The sequence below is a fragment of the Brachionichthys hirsutus genome, chromosome 20, assembly GCF_040956055.1.
Source record: "Brachionichthys hirsutus isolate HB-005 chromosome 20, CSIRO-AGI_Bhir_v1, whole genome shotgun sequence".
NCBI classification, from domain to species: domain Eukaryota; kingdom Metazoa; phylum Chordata; class Actinopteri; order Lophiiformes; family Brachionichthyidae; genus Brachionichthys; species Brachionichthys hirsutus.
In genome coordinates this window covers 10,644,346-10,663,361 of record NC_090916.1, presented here as the reverse complement: position 1 = coordinate 10,663,361, position 19,016 = coordinate 10,644,346, and the positions used below count along the sequence as shown (strand labels likewise).

The window sequence follows — 19,016 nt, the reverse complement described above, 5'->3', positions numbered from 1 at the left end:
TTCAATCATCACAACAGACTGTCTATTAGATCAAAGACTAAATGTCCAAACCCCCACTGACCCCCCCCCCCCCCCCCCCCCCCCCCCCAGCTGCAGAGTTCTTTCGCTTCCTGCTCTCCCTGTTTCAGGTTTTTTGTCTCCTTTTTTCAGATTTTCTTTGCTGAGGAATATTTTTGCTGCTTTCTTTTTTCATGAAGATAAAAGTGAGAATGAAGCATTTCCTAAATAAAGCTAAATCAGCATAACGTGGTGAGGGTTCATTTAGGTTAGTGTGTGTCTGTGTGTGTGTCTGTGTGTGTGTCTGTGTGTGTGTGTGTGTGTGTGTGTGTGTGTGTGTCTGTGTGTGTGTCTGTGTGTGTGTGTGTGTGTGTGTGTGTGTGTGTGTGTGTCTGTGTGTGTGTGTGTGTGTGTCTGTGTGTGTGTGTGTGTGTGTGTCTGTGTGTGTCTGTGTGTGTCTGTGTGTGTGTGTGTGTGTCTGTGTGTGTGTCTGTGTGTGTCTGTGTGTGTGTGTGTCTGTGTGTGTGTGTCTGTGTGTGTGTCTGTGTGTGTGTGTGTGTGTGTGTGTGTGTGTGTGTGTGTCTGTGTGTGTGTCTGTGTGTGTGTCTGTGTGTGTGTGTGTGTGTCTGTGTGTGTGTGTGTGTGTGTGTCTGTGTGTGTGTGTCTGTGTGTGTGTGTGTCTGTGTGTGTGTCTGTGTGTGTGTCTGTGTGTGTGTGTCTGTGTGTGTCTGTGTGTGTGTGTGTGTGTGTCTGTGTGTGTGTGTGTCTGTGTGTGTGTCTGTGTGTGTGTCTGTGTGTGTGTGTGTGTGTGTGTCTGTGTGTGTCTGTGTGTGTGTGTGTGTGTGTGTCTGTGTGTGTGTGTGTGTGTGTGTGTCTGTGTGTGTGTGTGTGTGATTGTCATGGGGAGACTGATTCCCTTAACTAATAAATAAACACATTTTAACCAAGAAATCAAGAATTTAAAAATGTAGCTCCAATTTCTGGTTTAAAGTGAATTAAATATTTGCATGCACATTCACACACTTGTATATTCTGGGGCGGTTGGTGCTTTTGCCCGTGGTTTCTTTGCAGCCTGTCAGCACGTCCCTGCCCCTGTGTCATTCTCGCGTGATTGAACACGACACACTGTGTTGTGTTGTGTTGTGTTGTGTTGCGTTGTGTTGCAGGGTCGAGGCACCCTCAGCCGAGCCCCCCTCCAGGAGCTGTACAACCCGTCCATGGAGGCCGGCGGCGCGAGCCTGGATGACCTGCAGAGATCCTGGGAGACACTGCAGAGCGTGGTGCGTCGCGGTTAAGCTACATTCAGACTTTGGTAGACTTTACCACACGTTAAAGCCACAGTAATGCAAAACGGAGATTTCAAATGGTATTCATGGGAAAATAACACCCGGCTGGAGCCGCCTCTGCGACTGTCGGACCGCGGTCCTCCTCTCACTCTTCTGTCTCAGCAGATCAGTGAGAAGCAGAAGAGTCTGTATGAGGCTCTGCAGAGGCAGCAGCGCTATCAGGAGGCCCTCCAGTCCATCGGCACCAAAATGGAATTCATGGAGGGAGCGCTCGGCGAGGGGCTGGAACCCAGAAAGAGTCCCGAGAGCCAGATGGCTGCACACCAGGTAAGAGAAGCAGCACGGACAAAACAGGGGGGCCGGATTTAAGAGACCCATGGGAAGAATGAGGTTAACAGGAAGAAACCTTGGACAGAACCTAAGACTCATGGTGGACGGCCATCTGTCTGACCGACTGGGGGGAGAGAGAGAGAGAGCTATAAATGCTAATGCTAGCGACGTGGACATCAGTGTTGAGGGACACAGGTCCAGGTTCTGCAGCACCACGGACAGAAGGACCTGAAAGAGAGAGAGGGACAAACAGAGGGAGAGAGAGAACAAGACTACAGGGGAGAGAGAGAGATTACTCACATATATTTATAACATGAATAACCAGATAAAGGGGGAGGAGCTCAGTGTGTCATGATGTTAAGCCACCAGTGCTGCCTAATGACAGCAGATTGATTATACTGATTACTGCATCGATTAGTTATAAGCTTTGTTAAAAAGGAAAGTCTTTAATCTACTCTTGAACACAGAGACGGTGTCTGTCTCACGAACCAATCAGGGAGCTGATTCCACAATAAAGGAGCTTGATAACTGAAAGCTCCGCCCCCCTGTCTGCTCTTGGAAATTTTTGGAACCACGAGCAGGCCAGCATTTTGGGACCGCAGGGTTCTAGTGGGGCAATACGGGATAATCATCTCTGTAAGGTAAGGAGGGGCCTGGCCAGTGAGGGCTTTAAAAGTGAGTAGAAGGATTTTATATTCAATCCGTTCCCTAACAGGAAGCAGAGACGCCAGAACAGGGGAAATGTGTTCTCTCAGTCTGGTTCCTGTCAGAACACGAGCTGCTGCGTTCTGGATTAGCTGGAGATGTTTAATAGACCTTTTTGGGCAGCCGGACAGTAAGGAGTTGTAGTAGTCCAGTCTGGAAGTCACAAAAGCATGGACTATTTTTTCTGCATCTTTTCGGGTCAGTAGGTGCCTGACCTTTGAAATATTCCGAAGGTGAAAGAACGCAGTCCTTGAAACGTCCTTTATCTGGGACTGAAAGGACAGGTCCTGATCAAAGATTACCCCCAGATTCTTGGACGTGGTGCTGGTGGACATTGAGACACCATCTAGTTCAACTACAACACTAGAACAAACATTTCTGAGATGTTTTGACCCAAGAACCAGAACCTCAGTTTTATTTATTTTTTATTTATAACAGGAAGTTCATGTCCTTAAAGGAGCAGCATTTCAAGCTGAAATTGAAAGCAACGCTCTTCAGACGTCTGTTTCTCCTCCCACCCTTCTTGTTCTGGATGTGAAGGCTCTGATGGATGAGATCCTGATGCTGCAGGAGGAGATCAGCGAGCTGCAGATGTGTTTCTCAGAAGAGCTGGCGGGCAGCGAGGACGATGGCGAGCCTGGAGATCAGCTAGCCCTTCAGTCGACTCTCACGGTCCTCGGAGAGAGGATGGCCACCATTAGGATGAAGGCCTCTGGGAAGCGGCAGCTGCTGGAGGTGGGTGCTCGGGGGGGGACCCTGCGCTCCCTGCTGATGCTATTCACGCTGCCGTCACGCCTCCTCCTGCAGGAGAGACTCGCTGAGCAGCTGGAGGAGCAGCGGCGGGAACAGGCCCTGCAGCGATGCCACGGCGAGGCCGAGGAGCTCCACCGCTGGCTCCTCAGCGCCCGAGCCACTCTGACCTCTGCCCTTCAGCCCCCAAACGAAAACATGGACATGGAGGAGCAGCTCATCGACTGCCAGGTGACGATGATGACGCTGCCTTTGGAGGCTGAGCAGCGGAAAATGTTCCGCCTGGTTTTGTATCTTGCTGGCCTCCTGATGCAGGCTGTTCCTGATCAAGCACAGTCCCGTTTGAAGTAGGCCAGCTGGTAGGCTGTTGTGTTATTGGGAGTGAGCTACCGAAGGCCACGGTGCCCAGCACGCAACCTCGGGTCCGTCCTTTGGTATCTTATTGCCGTTAATATTTGAGTCATCCGTTCACAGCTCATCTTCAAACAGCTGAATTGTAAACTAGAGGAGGGGATTCAAGTCCATCAGAGTTCTGCAGTTTATGACCAGCGGCTTGGGCAGCATGTGAGGGGGCACGGGAGACGAGGGAGAGAAAAGAGGGGGGGGGAACCACAGAGTGATCATCTACGTAACGAGATGAAGCCGGTGGATCACAAGCGGCCGTGATGATGAAATGGTCGTTTTGGAATTCACCTGTCGCTCTTGCATTTCCAGAACATGCTCTATGAGATTGAGCAGAAGGTGTCGTACCTGTCGGGGCTGTCCGTCCACAGCGAGAGCCTGCTGCTGGAGGGCCGGGGCGAGACCAGGGGGGGCGCGGAGCAGCTCACCTTCAAGCTGCACTCCCTCAAAGACAGCCTGGTGGAGCTGCAGCAGATGCTGCAGGACAAACAGGTTGGCATCCAGGTGAGCGCACGGCTTCACCTGCACATTCCCACACGCCGTCGCCGCTGTCATTTTCATTGTGCAGCGGTTTGGTCGTTTCTCTGTGCAACCAAATCAACGGTAGCATTGTGCTAAAGGGCACAACGAGAGTCTGTGTCTCACAGCGGCCCTAGCGACAGACACAGGGATGCTACGTCATCACATGCTAATGCTACATGTGCTACATTTTGACCTTTTGCTTTGTGTTTTTGTCTCACTTTGGAAAATCATGTCAGATTCTAATCCTTACATTCTCACCTAAATTAAATCTTTATTGCTGCCTTCATGCAATGTGCTTTAAAAAAAAGAAAAGTAGACTATTCATTCCTGAAAAATATATTTCATTGCGGTCGCAACAGTTTGTTTCATATATTCTCTCCATTTAATTGCGTAGAGCATCTAATGGTTAAATCCGGGCTCTGTTTTTCCCAGGGTTCATTGCAGGACCAGGAAGACAGTGAACCGGACTCATCTATGTCCCAGAGTCCTAATGTCCAGGACTGGCTTTCTCAGGCCAGATGCACACGCACGCAGCAGCACCATGACAACCTGCTGCGACAGCGGGTACGAAAACAACAAGCTCGTTGGTGCAGTTTCCATGTCTTTTATTTTCATGACCTTCGATGACCTCCCAGGCGCTGCAGGAACAAGTGGCTGAGCAGAGAAGGTTGCTCCAGTCTGTCGTCGCTGCAGGAGAAGAGTTACTCAGCCAGCAGGGCGCGTCCAATGGGGACAGGTACGTTCCTGCTTGCTTGTCTTTTGTAGTTTTAACACGCTGTATACGTTCGTCTCTCCTCTTCCTGCTCCAGCGAGGCGTCTATCCCAGGAGGGGTTCTGCTCGAGGCTGAGCTCGTGTCTGAGCTGAGACAGCGCTGGGAGAACCTGAATAAAGAGCAGAGCACCAAGCTGCAGCTCTCCCTCAACTCCCTGGAGCAGGACCAGTTTGGCCCAGTATGCATGTCGTACATTGAGAATGTTCACTCCTCTCTGGAAACCTTTCATCATGTTTGCTACCAAATGAAGCGTCGCGTTCTGCTTACACCTTTATTTTCGCTGTAACGTTCAGGTCATCCATCGCTTTCACCCGTCCAGTTCTGGCATGGTGTTTAGAAGTGAGTCCGGGGGCCACGGCTCCGGTTCTCCCAGAACATTGTTTGAAAGCTGCAGCCGGACTCTGGAAAGGATTTCACAAGAGGTGATCCAGATCTCCATGGAAGTTCTGTCTCTGAAATCCAGAGCAAAAGCATCCTCCTCGCAGCGTTTGATGTGCTGGCTAAATATTCCCTGTCCTTCCTCCCAGGGGGCAGCGGTCCAGCAGGACCCCCAGCAGGACCCCGAGCAGGACCCCCAGCAGGACCCCCAGCAGGACCTCCAGCAGGACCTCCACGCTGCAGTTCTAGCAGCTTCCTCCTGGCTGGATTCGGCTGAAAACCGTCTGCTCTCCGGTCCTGTCCTGCTGTCTGAAGATACAGAGTCCCAACTCACCGACTTAGAGGTATGACAATGAAGCTAACTGATAACATAATTAATAGATGATACAGCAATCAAGCTTCACCGTTCTCGTTCAGGGCCTAAGTAAACAGTTGGAGGAGGTGAGCAGTGAGGTGAACCTCTGCAGGAACCTCCTGGCTGGAGGAGAGGAGCGAGCCCTGATGGAGGACACGCTCGAAGGCCTGCAGGAGAGGGTGGGGCTGCTCCACTCCACCCTGGAGCAGCACTGTGACTGCCTGAGAGACGGGCTGCAGGAGCACGCAAGCTTTCAGGTACAGGGAGTGGGACTCTCATCAATCTGGCTTCTGACTTCATGCGAATGGTTTGTATCCCTCATTCCAGAATGAAGTCAAACGCCTGTTCACAACGCTGACTGACAGGAAGCACCAGCTGCTGCAGGAAACGGCTGGCAGGCCAGCAAGCAGACAGCTGGAGGTATGGAAGCAGCCGGACGTGACTGTGGGCTCTGAGACATGCCGTTAAGTGTGCTGCATGCTTTCCAGTCACTGTCAGAGGTGGAGGACAGTCTGAGAGAGGTGGAGCAGAGGACGACTGAACTGAGAAGCAGAGCAGACAGGCTGAACTCAGGGCCCGCCTCCAACCAGGAACTGCTCAAACTACAGGTGAGCAGAGCAGACAGGCTGAAATCAGGGCCCGCCCCCAACCAGGAACTGCTCAAACTACAGGTGAGCAGAGCAGACAGGCTGAAATCAGGGCCCGCCCCCAACCAGGAACTGCTCAAACTACAGGTGAGCAGAGCAGACAGGCTGCAATCAGGGCCCGCCCCCAACCAGGAACTGCTCAAACTACAGGTGAGCAGAGCAGACAGGCTGCAATCAGGGCCCGCCCCCAACCAGGAACTGCTGAAACTACAGGTGAGCAGAGCAGACAGGCTGAAATCAGGGCCCGCCTCCAACCAGGAACTGCTCAAACTACAGGTGAGCAGAGCAGACAGGCTGCAATCAGGGCCCGCCTCCAACCAGGAACTGCTGAAACTACAGGTGAGCCCCGGCTACCTGTCGCCCCTCGCCTGCCTGTGGTCCGATGCCTCCCTTGTGGAACGCTGCAGGGTGCGTACGAGCAGCTGGTGTTCCTGCTGGGCTCCAGACGCAGCAGCCTGAACCACGGCTCGGCTCTGAAGGCTCAGTATGAAGCTGCTCTCCGTGACCTCACAGACCTGCTGGACACTGCCCAGGATAAGATGACTGCTGACCAGAAGATGACTGTGGCTTCTGTCTTAGAGGTCCAGATGTTACTGGACAAACACAAAGTAAGGGGGAGGGACCTAGAAGTTGTGTCTCTGTTGTTCATTTAGAGACTAATGTCCTCCTTCCATAAATACAGGAGTTCTTCCAAGGCCTGGAATGCCATATGATCCTCACTCAGACGTTGTACAGCAAGGTGTCCGGTCTGGTGGCACAGAGGGAAAGCCAGACTCTCGTGGAGACGATGTCCTCGGCCCACAGTGTGCTCAAACAGGCCCACGGGAGAGGAGTGGAGCTGGAGGGCGTTCTGGAGGTAAGGGCTGGGCCGGCAGGCAGCTCGGCTGAATGAATGAATGAATGAATGAATGAATACAACTTTCCTCTGTTGTTCAGTCCTGGAGCAGGTTTGTGGAGAACTACCAGACTCTTTGCAAGCAGCTGGAAGCCGTGGAGTGCAGCATCCCCACAGTGAGCCTGGTGGAGGAGACCGAGGAAAGGCTTGTTGACAGGATCAGTCTCTACCAGGTGGAGAACGCTACCTCGACTGGATGCGCAAAGATGGAGTCGCACAGGCTGAAGAACTCATTATTCTTTGTCATGTAGCATCTGAAGGCCAGCCTGACGGATCACCAGCCCCAGCTGTACCGGGTCCTGGAAGAGGCCAAGAGGCTTCTGCTGTCAGTTAGCTGTTCAGACCTGGACAACCAGCTGACCCAGCTGGGCGAGCAGTGGCTTTCCTCCACGACCAGAGTTAGCAAGGAGCTCCAGCGCCTGGACTCCATGCTGAAACACTGGAGCAGGCAAGGATGCAAACGTGTTTATGGATCAGTCAAACGAATGCTACGCGTCTTTAGCATAGGATAAGTTGCAGTTACAAGCACATTTAGTTTACGTCTTATTTCTATAGCGCCAGAGCCAACAGAAGTTTTGTTTGGACCGGCTGGTAGGGGGGGAGAGACGGAGAGAGAGAGAGAGGGGGGGGGGGGCAAAAACAAAATGGATAAAACTATAAATGCTAATGCTAGCGATATGAAGCTATAAATGCTAATGCTAGCGACATGGACATCGGTGTTGAGGGACACAGGTCCAGGTTCTGCAGCACCACGGACAGAAGGACCTGAAAGAGAGAGAGGGACAAACAGAGGGAGAGAGAGAACAAGACTACAGGGAAGAGAGAGAGATTACTGACATATATTTATAACATGAATAATCAGAGAAAGGGGGAGGAGCTCAGGGTGTGTTCATGTGTGTAAGCTAAGAGCCGCAGAGCACCGGGACCTGTCCTTGGGATGAGGTGTCATGGTTCCAGAGACAGATAAGGGGCACGTTGAACCCTCTCTGGGGGGAAATGGAGTCTGGATTTCTTTTACACCAAGCAGATTAGAACGAGGCTGTGATCCACCCACCCTGCTTCTGATTGGCTTGATGTATTGATGACATTACAGTAGAAGCATCATTGCTTTATGCGCCTGGATTGGGCTTGGTCGTCATGGCGCTGCCCTCGTAGCGTTCATAAATGCTCTTGCAGGATTATGAACGCTCTGAGTCCTCTTTTAATACGGGCGCCTGAAGTCATGCGGAAGATGAGCGGAAGCTAACGTTTTGTCCTGTGGCTGTATTTCAGGTACCAGTGTGAGTCAGCAGAGCTCAGCCACTGGTTACAGTCAGCGACGGGCCGGCTGGAGTTCTGGACCACCCAGTCAGTGACAGTTCCTCAGGAGCTGGAGACGGTCAGAGACCACCTCTGTGCCTTCCTGGTTCGTTTGATGACCACAGGCCGAATAATCCCATTGATTTTATGAGAGTGGGATTCCAACTCTGTCATTTTTGTTTCTGGAAGGAGTTTTCCAAAGAAGTGGATGCGAAGTCGTCTCTGCGTTCATCAGTACTGAGCACAGGCAACCGACTCCTGCGACTGAAGCGGGTGGAAACAGCCGGTCTGAGGGCAGCACTGGGCCGGACCGACACTCAGTGGGCCGAGCTTCTGTCTCGGATTCCTGTAGTTCAGGAGAAGTTGCACCAGGTTTGAGAGCAGCAGCGCTGTAATCCTAGTCCCTACTTGGTTGCAGCCTTGCGGTAGCTTTACTGTGATTTAGCTGTAATCCTAGTCTCTACTTGGTTGCAGCCTTGCGGTAGCTTTATCGTGATTTAGCTGTAATCCTAGTCCCTACTTGGTTGCAGCCTTGCGGTAGCTTTACTGTGATTTAGCTGTAATCCTAGTCCCTACTTGGTTGCAGCCTTGCGGTAGTTTACTGTGATTTAGCTGTAATCCTAGTCCCTACTTGGTTGCAGCCTTGCGGTAGCTTTACCGTGATTTAGCTGTAATCCTAGTCCCTACTTGGTTGCAGCCTTGCGGTAGCTTTACCGTGATTTAGCTGTAATCCTAGTCCCTACTTGGTTGCAGCCTTGCGGTAGCTTTACTGTGATTTAGCTGTAATCCTAGTCCCTACTTGGTTGCAGCCTTGCGGTAGCTTTACTGTGATTTAGCTGTAATCCTAGTCCCTACTTGGTTGCAGCCTTGCGGTAGCTTTACCGTGATTTAGCTGTAATCCTAGTCTGTACTTGGTTGCAGCCTTGCGGTAGCTTTACTGTGATTTAGCTGTAATCCTAGTCCCTACTTGGTTGCAGCCTTGCGGTAGCTTTACCGTGATTTAGCTGTAATCCTAGTCTCTACTTGGTTGCAGCCTTGCGGTAGCTTTATCGTGATTTAGCTGTAATCCTAGTCCCTACTTGGTTGCAGCCTTGCGGTAGCTTTACCGTGATTTAGCTGTAATCCTAGTCCCTACTTGGTTGCAGCCTTGCGGTAGCTTTACCGTGATTTAGCTGTAATCCTAGTCTCTACTTGGTTGCAGCCTTGCGGTAGCTTTACTGTGATTTAGCTGTAATCCTAGTCCCTACTTGGTTGCAGCCTTGCGGTAGCTTTACTGTGATTTAGCTGTAATCCTAGTCTCTACTTGGTTGCAGCCTTGCGGTAGCTTTCCCGTGATTTAGGTGTAATCCTAGTCCCTACTTGGTTGCAGCCTTGCGGTATCTTTACTGTGATTTAGCTGTAATCCTAGTCCCTACTTGGTTGCAGCCTTGCGGTAGCTTTACTGTGATTTAGCTGTAATCCTAGTCCCTACTTGGTTGCAGCCTTGCGGTAGTTTACTGTGATTTAGCTGTAATCCTAGTCTCTACTTGGTTGCAGCCTTGCGGTAGCTTTACTGTGATTTAGCTGTAATCCTAGTCTCTACTTGGTTGCAGCCTTGCGGTAGTTTACTGTGATTTAGCTGTAATCCTAGTCCCTACTTGGTTGCAGCCTTGCGGTAGCTTTACTGTGATTTAGCTGTAATCCTAGTCTCTACTTGGTTGCAGCCTTGCGGTAGCTTTACTGTGATTTAGCTGTAATCCTAGTCTCTACTTGGTTGCAGCCTTGCGGTAGTTTACTGTGATTTAGCTGTAATCCTAGTCCCTACTTGGTTGCAGCCTTGCGGTAGCTTTACTGTGATTTAGCTGTAATCCTAGTCCCTACTTGGTTGCAGCCTTGCGGTAGCTTTACCGTGATTTAGCTGTAATCCTAGTCCCTACTTGGTTGCAGCCTTGCGGTAGCTTTACCGTGATTTAGCTGTAATCCTAGTCTCTACTTGGTTGCAGCCTTGCGGTAGCTTTACTGTGATTTAGCTGTAATCCTAGTCCCTACTTGGTTGCAGCCTTGCGGTAGCTTTACCGTGATTTAGCTGTAATCCTAGTCCCTACTTGGTTGCAGCCTTGCGGTAGCTTTACCGTGATTTAGCTGTAATCCTAGTCCCTACTTGGTTGCAGCCTTGCGGTAGCTTTACCGTGATTTAGCTGTAATCCTAGTCCCTACTTGGTTGCAGCCTTGCGGTAGCTTTACTGTGATTTAGCTGTAATCCTAGTCCCTACTTGGTTGCAGCCTTGCGGTAGCTTTACCGTGATTTAGCTGTAATCCTAGTCCCTACTTGGTTGCAGCCTTGCGGTAGCTTTACCGTGATTTAGCTGTAATCCTAGTCCCTACTTGGTTGCAGCCTTGCGGTAGCTTTACCGTGATTTAGCTGTAATCCTAGTCTCTACTTGGTTGCAGCCTTGCGGTAGCTTTACTGTGATTTAGCTGTAATCCTAGTCTGTACTTGGTTGCAGCCTTGCGGTAGCTTTACTGTGATTTAGCTGTAATCCTAGTCTGTACTTGGTTGCAGCCTTGCGGTAGCTTTACCGTGATTTAGCTGTAATCCTAGTCTGTACTTGGTTGCAGCCTTGCGGTAGCTTTACTGTGATTTAGCTGTAATCCTAGTCCCTACTTGGTTGCAGCCTTGCGGTAGCTTTACCGTGATTTAGCTGTAATCCTAGTCCCTACTTGGTTGCAGCCTTGCGGTAGCTTTACCGTGATTTAGCTGTAATCCTAGTCTCTACTTGGTTGCAGCCTTGCGGTAGCTTTACTGTGATTTAGCTGTAATCCTAGTCTGTACTTGGTTGCAGCCTTGCGGTAGCTTTACTGTGATTTAGCTGTAATCCTAGTCTGTACTTGGTTGCAGCCTTGCGGTAGCTTTACCGTGATTTAGCTGTAATCCTAGTCTGTACTTGGTTGCAGCCTTGCGGTAGCTTTACTGTGATTTAGCTGTAATCCTAGTCCCTACTTGGTTGCAGCCTTGCGGTAGCTTTACCGTGATTTAGCTGTAATCCTAGTCTCTACTTGGTTGCAGCCTTGCGGTAGCTTTACTGTGATTTAGCTGTAATCCTAGTCTCTACTTGGTTGCAGCCTTGCGGTAGCTTTACTGTGATTTAGCTGTAATCCTAGTCCCTACTTGGTTGCAGCCTTGCGGTAGCTTTACTGTGATTTAGCTGTAATCCTAGTCTCTACTTGGTTGCAGCCTTGCGGTAGCTTTCCCGTGATTTAGGTGTAATCCTAGTCCCTACTTGGTTGCAGCCTTGCGGTATCTTTACTGTGATTTAGCTGTAATCCTAGTCCCTACTTGGTTGCAGCCTTGCGGTAGCTTTACTGTGATTTAGCTGTAATCCTAGTCTCTACTTGGTTGCAGCCTTGCGGTAGTTTACTGTGATTTAGCTGTAATCCTAGTCCCTACTTGGTTGCAGCCTTGCGGTATCTTTACTGTGATTTAGCTGTAATCCTAGTCCCTACTTGGTTGCAGCCTTGCGGTAGCTTTACCGTGATTTAGCTGTAATCCTAGTCCCTACTTGGTTGCAGCCTTGCGGTAGCTTTACTGTGATTTAGCTGTAATCCTAGTCTCTACTTGGTTGCAGCCTTGCGGTAGCTTTACTGTGATTTAGCTGTAATCCTAGTCCCTACTTGGTTGCAGCCTTGCGGTAGTTTACTGTGATTTAGCTGTAATCCTAGTCCCTACTTGGTTGCAGCCTTGCGGTAGCTTTATCGTGATTTAGCTGTAATCCTAGTCCCTACTTGGTTGCAGCCTTGCGGTAGCTTTACCGTGATTTAGCTGTAATCCTAGTCCCTACTTGGTTGCAGCCTTGCGGTAGCTTTACCGTGATTTAGCTGTAATCCTAGTCTCTACTTGGTTGCAGCCTTGCGGTAGCTTTACTGTGATTTAGCTGTAATCCTAGTCCCTACTTGGTTGCAGCCTTGCGGTAGCTTTACCGTGATTTAGCTGTAATCCTAGTCCCTACTTGGTTGCAGCCTTGCGGTAGCTTTACCGTGATTTAGCTGTAATCCTAGTCCCTACTTGGTTGCAGCCTTGCGGTAGTTTACCGTGATTTAGCTGTAATCCTAGTCCCTACTTGGTTGCAGCCTTGCGGTAGCTTTACTGTGATTTAGCTGTAATCCTCGTCCCTACTTGGTTGCAGCCTTGCGGTAGCTTTACTGTGATTTAGCTGTAATCCTAGTCCCTACTTGGTTGCAGCCTTGCGGTAGCTTTACCGTGATTTAGCTGTAATCCTAGTCCCTACTTGGTTGCAGCCTTGCGGTAGCTTTACCGTGATTTAGCTGTAATCCTAGTCCCTACTTGGTTGCAGCCTTGCGGTAGTTTACCGTGATTTAGCTGTAATCCTAGTCCCTACTTGGTTGCAGCCTTGCGGTAGCTTTACCGTGATTTAGCTGTAATCCTAGTCCCTACTTGGTTGCAGCCTTGCGGTAGTTTACTGTGATTTAGCTGTAATCCTAGTCCCTCTGCTCTCATCCCTTAGCTGCAGATGGAGAAGCTGGCATCACGGCATGCCATCACAGAGCTGATGAGCTGGATCTCTCTCATGGAGAGCATCATAGAAGAGGATCAGGACAAAATACTGGGAGCTGTAGGTTCAGAGCTGGTCCAGAACCTCTTACAGAAGTACAAGGTAAGAAGCCAGCTTAGTCTGGAATAGTTGCACCACTCAGGCCTGACCCCTTACATGGCATTTCATTCCACAGGGCTTCCATATCGATCTGACCTGCAAACAATTGACTGTGGACTTTGTAAACCAGTCAGTGCTGCAGATCAGCAGCCAGGATGTTGAAGGAAAACGCAGCGACAAAACAGACTTTGCTGAGAAGCTGGGCGCGATGAACAGACGATGGCAGATCCTGCAGGGGCTCATTACTGAGAAGGTACCGCGAAGTCGAGATCTTCACCGTCAACGTTCTTCTTACATCATAGTTTGACTGCTTGCTCTAAATAGTTTTTGCTTTTTAGATTCAACTTTTGGAAGGACTCTTGGAAAATTGGTTGGAGCATGAAAATGGAGTTCAGGCACTGAGAACCTGGATCGCTGCGCAGGAAGAGAAACTGAAGAAGAGACACAGGATAGAGGATGTAGCATCAGGGCAGAATGCACTGAAAGATTGTCAGGTACACATGCATCGCATCGCATCGCTTCGTCAGCCACACATAGTCTCTTTTAATTATATCCAGAATCAAAACAGAGTTTGTTTTTGCAGGAGTTGGAGGAGTTTGTAACGGAAAAAGAGAAGGATCTCGAGAAAACGGAGGAACAAGGAATTGCTCTCATCCAGGATAAGCAAGGAGCTGCCTGCTCGGCTGTGAAGCAGATCCTGACAGGACTGAAACGGTCCTGGGCTCATTTGGACCACTCGGTAGGCGTCTTGGATCTTTAACCCTCATGGTTGTTCCCTTTTCGTCTGATAGTCTGTCTCACCTTTCTCTCAGATAAGTGAGCTGAAGGGAAGCCTGCGGTCGGTGCTGGAGCAGTGGACGTTGTACCAGCGAGCTTCAGAGGAGATGAATGGCTACCTGATGGAGGGGCGCTATTCTGTGTCCAGGCTGTGCCTCCTCAATGGATCGTTAGAGGCAACAAAGCAGCAGGTGGAGAGTCTGGAGGTGAGGAGGAAATTAAAGAGACGACGCATTAAAGTGAGAGTTCATATTGACTTAAAATGTGTGTCCATTTTTCAGAGCCTACAGGAGGAGATGGATAAACAGGAAAGCAGCCTGAGAAAGTTCGGCTCCATTACCCACCAGCTGCTGAAGGAGTGCCATCCGTCTGTGGCTGGAACGCTCCACCGGGCCCTTCAGGATGTTAACATCAGGTAGCGTTAGCATGAGACACCTGAGAGATGTTGTCTGAGGTGCGTGTCTGAGCACGTGCCTCTCCTCCTCTGCCATAGGTGGAATCATTTACTGGAGCAGATCTCAGAGCAGCTGAGGAGGAGCAAAGCCCTGCTGGGTTTGTGGCAGCGCTACAAGTCGTTGGATGTCCAGTGTGTAGCAGCGGTACAGAAGCACCAGGAGTGGACCGACCAACTCCTGAAGACAGCCACCGACAGGGAGATCATGGAGGAGGGGAGCAGCGCCTGGATGGAGGAGTGCAGCGTGAGCAGAATACTGTTCTGATTCTCTACACAACATTATTCACAGGTTAACAAGTGGTGGTCGAGAAATAACATTTGTGCTTGAACATGGAGGAGCATTCAGAAGCCTCAGCTTCAGCCTCGTTTTACTCGTCCTGAATTTAGTTGTGGAAATTGCATCACAATGGGAACTCTCGTTTGTAAATACGCAGTGCTCTTTGGATAATGATTCAGAATAAGCACCAAAGTAATCTATATAACTTTGGCTAAGCCACGACTCTGATTCCCTGAACCTCACGGTTGCAGGCCTGCCTTGGTGACCTGGTCTTAGTGCAGCAGTCAGCCCAACAACTTCAGGCTCTGGGGGAGCAGCTGAGGAGCCAAGTAGAGGCCTCCTCGTTGGCGGTCCTCCAGTCTGACCGCCTGTCACTCACACATCACCTAGCAACAATGGAGCATGCTCTTCACAGACAACAGGAAGTCCTGCAGGTAATGAAAGCAGAGAGCAGCGGCACACAGAACTGATATAATTATTGTCATTGGGTCTGTCTGGCTGTTTGCAGTCTGGATCGCAAGCCTGCGAGGCTTTCAGAGAACAACTGGCTGCGCTGGTCCAAACGGCAGAGGAAGCTGAGGAGGTGCTAAAGGAGTCGGACCCCCCGGACGCTACAGTCCAGACACGGATGGACAGACTGAAGGTGTGAAAGCGCTGCTCTCGAGCTTGAACTTCTGATGTTTGGGTGAATGGTCACCTTTGGCCTCCTACCAACGTGTCACGCCGTGTTCCCAGGCTCACCTGCTGAAGCTGAGCAGTCTGTGCCCAGACCTGGAGCATGTCAACGAGTTGGCGTACAGACTGCCAGTCGGTGACCGAGATGTCCAACGCCTGCAAGGCCTCAACAGAGCATGGGCCGTGCACTCTGCCCACCTCGCTGAGAGGTTCAGGTAGCTCAGAGCTTCACGTTTCATTTCTAGTACGACTGCAATCTCTGAGCAGTCAGTCAGCAGGCAGACAATCAATGCAAGTCCGTTTTTGAAATGGCTTTGTTTTGTTTTTTGCACACATCTGTTTTCTGATTACCGTATTTTCACGACCTTATGACGCACCTGGTGATTCGCCGCAGTCTCATTAACAGCTGATTTTTCGGTATTTCAAACGTACAAAGGGCGCGCGGATCAAAAGGCGCCGGGATGATAGGTGCGCAAAATAAAGCAGGAGCAAAACTGAGTTTGGTACTCACATCTTTAATCGTCATCAATCAAACAAGCATACTAGTACGCGTTTTAAGAAATAGAGCCGGAGCAAAACAGAGTCATTAATCAAACCCATCAAAGTCCTCATCCTCTGTTTCTGTAGTGAACAGCTGCGCTAGATCTCCGTCGAACATGCCGGCCTCTTTCTTCATTGGCAGTCACTTTCTGTGCGGCGGCTGCGGCGCCTCGGAAATGAAGCCGGCTTCTGCGAAGGCTCGAACAACAATGCTAGCAGACAGTTAGCCGAAGCAGCTACAATCCAGTCAAACTGTGGCGCTGCGCTGCCTTCCACTGAGTGGAACTGTGTTCTCCTTCTGTCGTCCAGCGCTGCCACGCAGCTCGCAGTTTAACGTTGAACGGTTGGAGTTCTTTGGTTAATCCACCGGGGATGATGATGATAAACTAGCTTGCTAGTTAGCCCGTTAGCGCGTTAGCTAGCTTAACTCCGGTTTAGACCGTATCGGTGAGATCAGCGCGCACGGAGTCGCCGATCGCAGGAGCCGAGTTGCTGCAGGTCTTCTTCTTGCTTCCTCCGCTTCCTCCATTGATTTATTAACGCTGGATTCTCTCTCCGCTGCTCTATTCCCGTGTTCTGCTGCGGGACCGACAGCCACTTCGTCAGCACGCCATAATAGTTTACTATGGTGAAGCGCATCGGAGCGTATCACTCCGCGAGGCGCCTGACTGAGTCCGCCTTACAACAACAAATAGGCCGCGCGGACCAATGGACGCGCTGCACATTGTGAAAAAAATCTACGACTTTTAGGCGCGTCCTATGGGTGTGAAAATACGGTAAGTAACATTACAAGTCAAGTCAAATTGAGTTTGTCACATCTGTATGTGCAGGATGGCAGAGCAATGCTGTTGAATATGCTCACAGGCTTGTGCAACACCCATAACACTCCTAAGAATGCCCCTTTAAATATAATCAATGTGTAGTGCAAAGTATACGAAGATATTCAGCCAATGGGCAAAAGGAAAACAAAATGGAAGAACAGGTGTGCTGCAAATGAAGGCCCTTCTTGTAACATTAAAATAAAACACAATTACTAGTGTGTTATAAAGATATACTTTTAAGAAGTAAGTAGTCCAATAAGTGAAATTCCTATTCTAAAGGGTCACTCGTCCGCACATATTAACTCTTTGAGTGCCATTGACTTCTAACAATGTTTTTTTAATCCAACCCTGACATTGAAATCTTCCTCTTTAACGACCAATAACCCTGGAATGAAAAATGGTAGGAGCACACTTTGTTCTCCTGAGGAACGAGGAGTCTTTATTCTTCCGTACATTTGGTGTGTGCATAGTCATAGTAAATAATATTTTGTGGGGCTTGGAAAAGACAAAATGAGCGAAAACTGGGAGCACCATCCCCACCATACACAGCCAGTCATTGCTCCTCCTGGAGCAATGACTGGCCCTCAATGAGTTAATTCAATTCAATTCAGTTTTATTTCTATAGCGCCAGATCACATCATAAAGTCATCTCAAGGCTTTACAGGATTAGCAGGGAAAGACAGAACCCAACTTGACCCACAAGAGCAACGGAGGCAAGGAAAAACTTCCCTTTAACGGGCAGAAACCTTGGACAGAACCTAGGCTCATGGTGGACGGACATCTGTCTGACCGGCTGGGTTGAGAGAGAGAGAGAGACGGAGAGAGAGAGAGAGAGAGAGAGAGAGTGGCAGGTCGGAGACGAGTCAAAAACAAGGAGATGGATGGGAAGTGATAGCGAGACAGAGCAGGAGCAGACAAAAACAAAATGTATAAAGCTATAAATGCTAACGCTAGCGACGTGGACATCAGCGTTGAGGGACACAGGTCCAGGTTCTGCAGCACCACGGACAGAAGGACCTGAAAGAGAGAGAGGGACAAACAGAGGAAGAGAGAGCACAAGACTACAGGGAAGAGAGAGAGATTACTGACATATATTTATAACATGAATAATCAGATAAAGGGGGAGGAGCTCAGTGTGTCATGATGTTAAGCCACCAATGCTGCCTAATGACAGCAGATTGATTATACTGATTACTGCATTGATTAGTTATAAGCTTTGTTAAAAAGGAAAGTCTTTAATCTCCTCTTGAACATAGAGATGGTGTCTGTCTCACGAACCAAAACGGGGAGCCGATTCCACAATCGACCTTTAGCATGAATCGACATTTCATGCTAAAGATTCTCACCTCTGCTTCTCTCAGTAAACTGCAGGCAGTGCTGCTCCAGCAGCAAAGTTTCCTCCAGAAGTGTGAGGGATGGATGGACTTCCTGACCCGGACGGAACAGAATCTGTCTGCGGAGCCTGCTGGGAGCCACCAGAGTCTGAGGGAGCAGCAGAGAGACCATGAGGTGGGACACGTGCACCACAGCCAGCGCTCTTACGCATAACAAGATACGTGCTTGTGCTTGCAGTTGTTCCAGGCAGAGATGTTCAGCCGGCAGCAGATCCTCGACTCCATCATTAGTGACGGCCATCGTATGGCGGACCGCGGACAGATGGATGATGGGTAAATGCACGTAGAAACACATATTCCAGGCTGAAAATGGAGTCGTTGGGATGAGCTTTCATAATATTCTCACTTAACAGAGAGGACTTCAGCGTGAAGTTACTGTTGCTAAGCAACCAGTGGCAGGGCGTAGTGAGGCGTGCCCAGCGGAGAAGGGGCATTCTGGACAGCCTGGTCCACCAGTGGCAGAACTACCAGGAGATGGCTGAGAAGCTGCTCCAGTGGCTTCAAGAAGTTACCACAGATGCAGATGTGCATCGGCCAGGCCACGCGGTCGCTCTGCAGCAGGCCAGGAGGCTGCTCGACCAATCGCAGGTCGGTTCAAATCCGCTTTCAGAAGATGGCCGGTCTAAAATGCGTATGCCGTAATTCCTCTGAAAGTTCCAAAAGCACATCATAATTTAATAGAAATTAAAGACACATGCTCACAAAAGCCCCGCCCCTCCTCACACCTTAGGGTCCTAGTTAACCTGCCCACCCTCTCTGCCTCTGCTCCTCCAGCTGAGGGAGCGGCAGGGAGGTTACATGCTGACGGTGGTGGCCGGCAGGAGCCTGTTGCTGTCGGCCGACGCCGCGGCCGAGTCCTCGCTGCAGACAACGCTGATGGAGATCCAGGAGAGGTGGAGGCACGCCCAGCACCGGCTGGACCAGCAGAGGAGAGGGCTGCAGGGGCTGCTCAAGGTGAGACAAAAGTACACCTGCAGCGCTGAGTTGTGGGATAGCTTGTACTATTGCAGGTCGATAAATTCCTCTTTTGACCTTAAAACATGATGAAAGCTAAGTTTGAAGCAGTGTCTCCAAAATGCACCCAGGGTAA

General features: G+C 50.0%; 1 protein-coding gene across 1 annotated transcript in view; it reads left to right on the top strand.

Annotated features, from left to right (window-relative positions):
* syne1a (spectrin repeat containing, nuclear envelope 1a) overlaps window positions 1-19,016 on the top strand; it is a 169,835-nt gene that overhangs the window by 123,255 nt on the left and 27,564 nt on the right. The window contains exons 62-94 of the mRNA XM_068754152.1: window positions 1,164-1,277; window positions 1,449-1,610; window positions 2,859-3,053; window positions 3,126-3,299; window positions 3,783-3,974; window positions 4,425-4,556; window positions 4,628-4,728; window positions 4,802-4,943; window positions 5,059-5,187; window positions 5,323-5,487; window positions 5,561-5,755; window positions 5,826-5,918; window positions 5,987-6,106; window positions 6,553-6,753; window positions 6,828-7,001; window positions 7,082-7,213; window positions 7,292-7,488; window positions 8,313-8,445; window positions 8,529-8,711; window positions 12,842-12,991; window positions 13,065-13,241; window positions 13,327-13,482; window positions 13,572-13,727; window positions 13,801-13,971; window positions 14,047-14,180; window positions 14,259-14,463; window positions 14,748-14,930; window positions 15,005-15,139; window positions 15,232-15,386; window positions 17,894-18,041; window positions 18,105-18,199; window positions 18,280-18,514; window positions 18,701-18,880. Of these exons, the coding sequence (XP_068610253.1) occupies window positions 1,164-1,277; window positions 1,449-1,610; window positions 2,859-3,053; window positions 3,126-3,299; window positions 3,783-3,974; window positions 4,425-4,556; window positions 4,628-4,728; window positions 4,802-4,943; window positions 5,059-5,187; window positions 5,323-5,487; window positions 5,561-5,755; window positions 5,826-5,918; window positions 5,987-6,106; window positions 6,553-6,753; window positions 6,828-7,001; window positions 7,082-7,213; window positions 7,292-7,488; window positions 8,313-8,445; window positions 8,529-8,711; window positions 12,842-12,991; window positions 13,065-13,241; window positions 13,327-13,482; window positions 13,572-13,727; window positions 13,801-13,971; window positions 14,047-14,180; window positions 14,259-14,463; window positions 14,748-14,930; window positions 15,005-15,139; window positions 15,232-15,386; window positions 17,894-18,041; window positions 18,105-18,199; window positions 18,280-18,514; window positions 18,701-18,880 (5,214 nt within the window). The remainder of the gene's footprint in view (window positions 1-1,163; window positions 1,278-1,448; window positions 1,611-2,858; window positions 3,054-3,125; window positions 3,300-3,782; window positions 3,975-4,424; window positions 4,557-4,627; window positions 4,729-4,801; window positions 4,944-5,058; window positions 5,188-5,322; window positions 5,488-5,560; window positions 5,756-5,825; window positions 5,919-5,986; window positions 6,107-6,552; window positions 6,754-6,827; window positions 7,002-7,081; window positions 7,214-7,291; window positions 7,489-8,312; window positions 8,446-8,528; window positions 8,712-12,841; window positions 12,992-13,064; window positions 13,242-13,326; window positions 13,483-13,571; window positions 13,728-13,800; window positions 13,972-14,046; window positions 14,181-14,258; window positions 14,464-14,747; window positions 14,931-15,004; window positions 15,140-15,231; window positions 15,387-17,893; window positions 18,042-18,104; window positions 18,200-18,279; window positions 18,515-18,700; window positions 18,881-19,016) is intronic.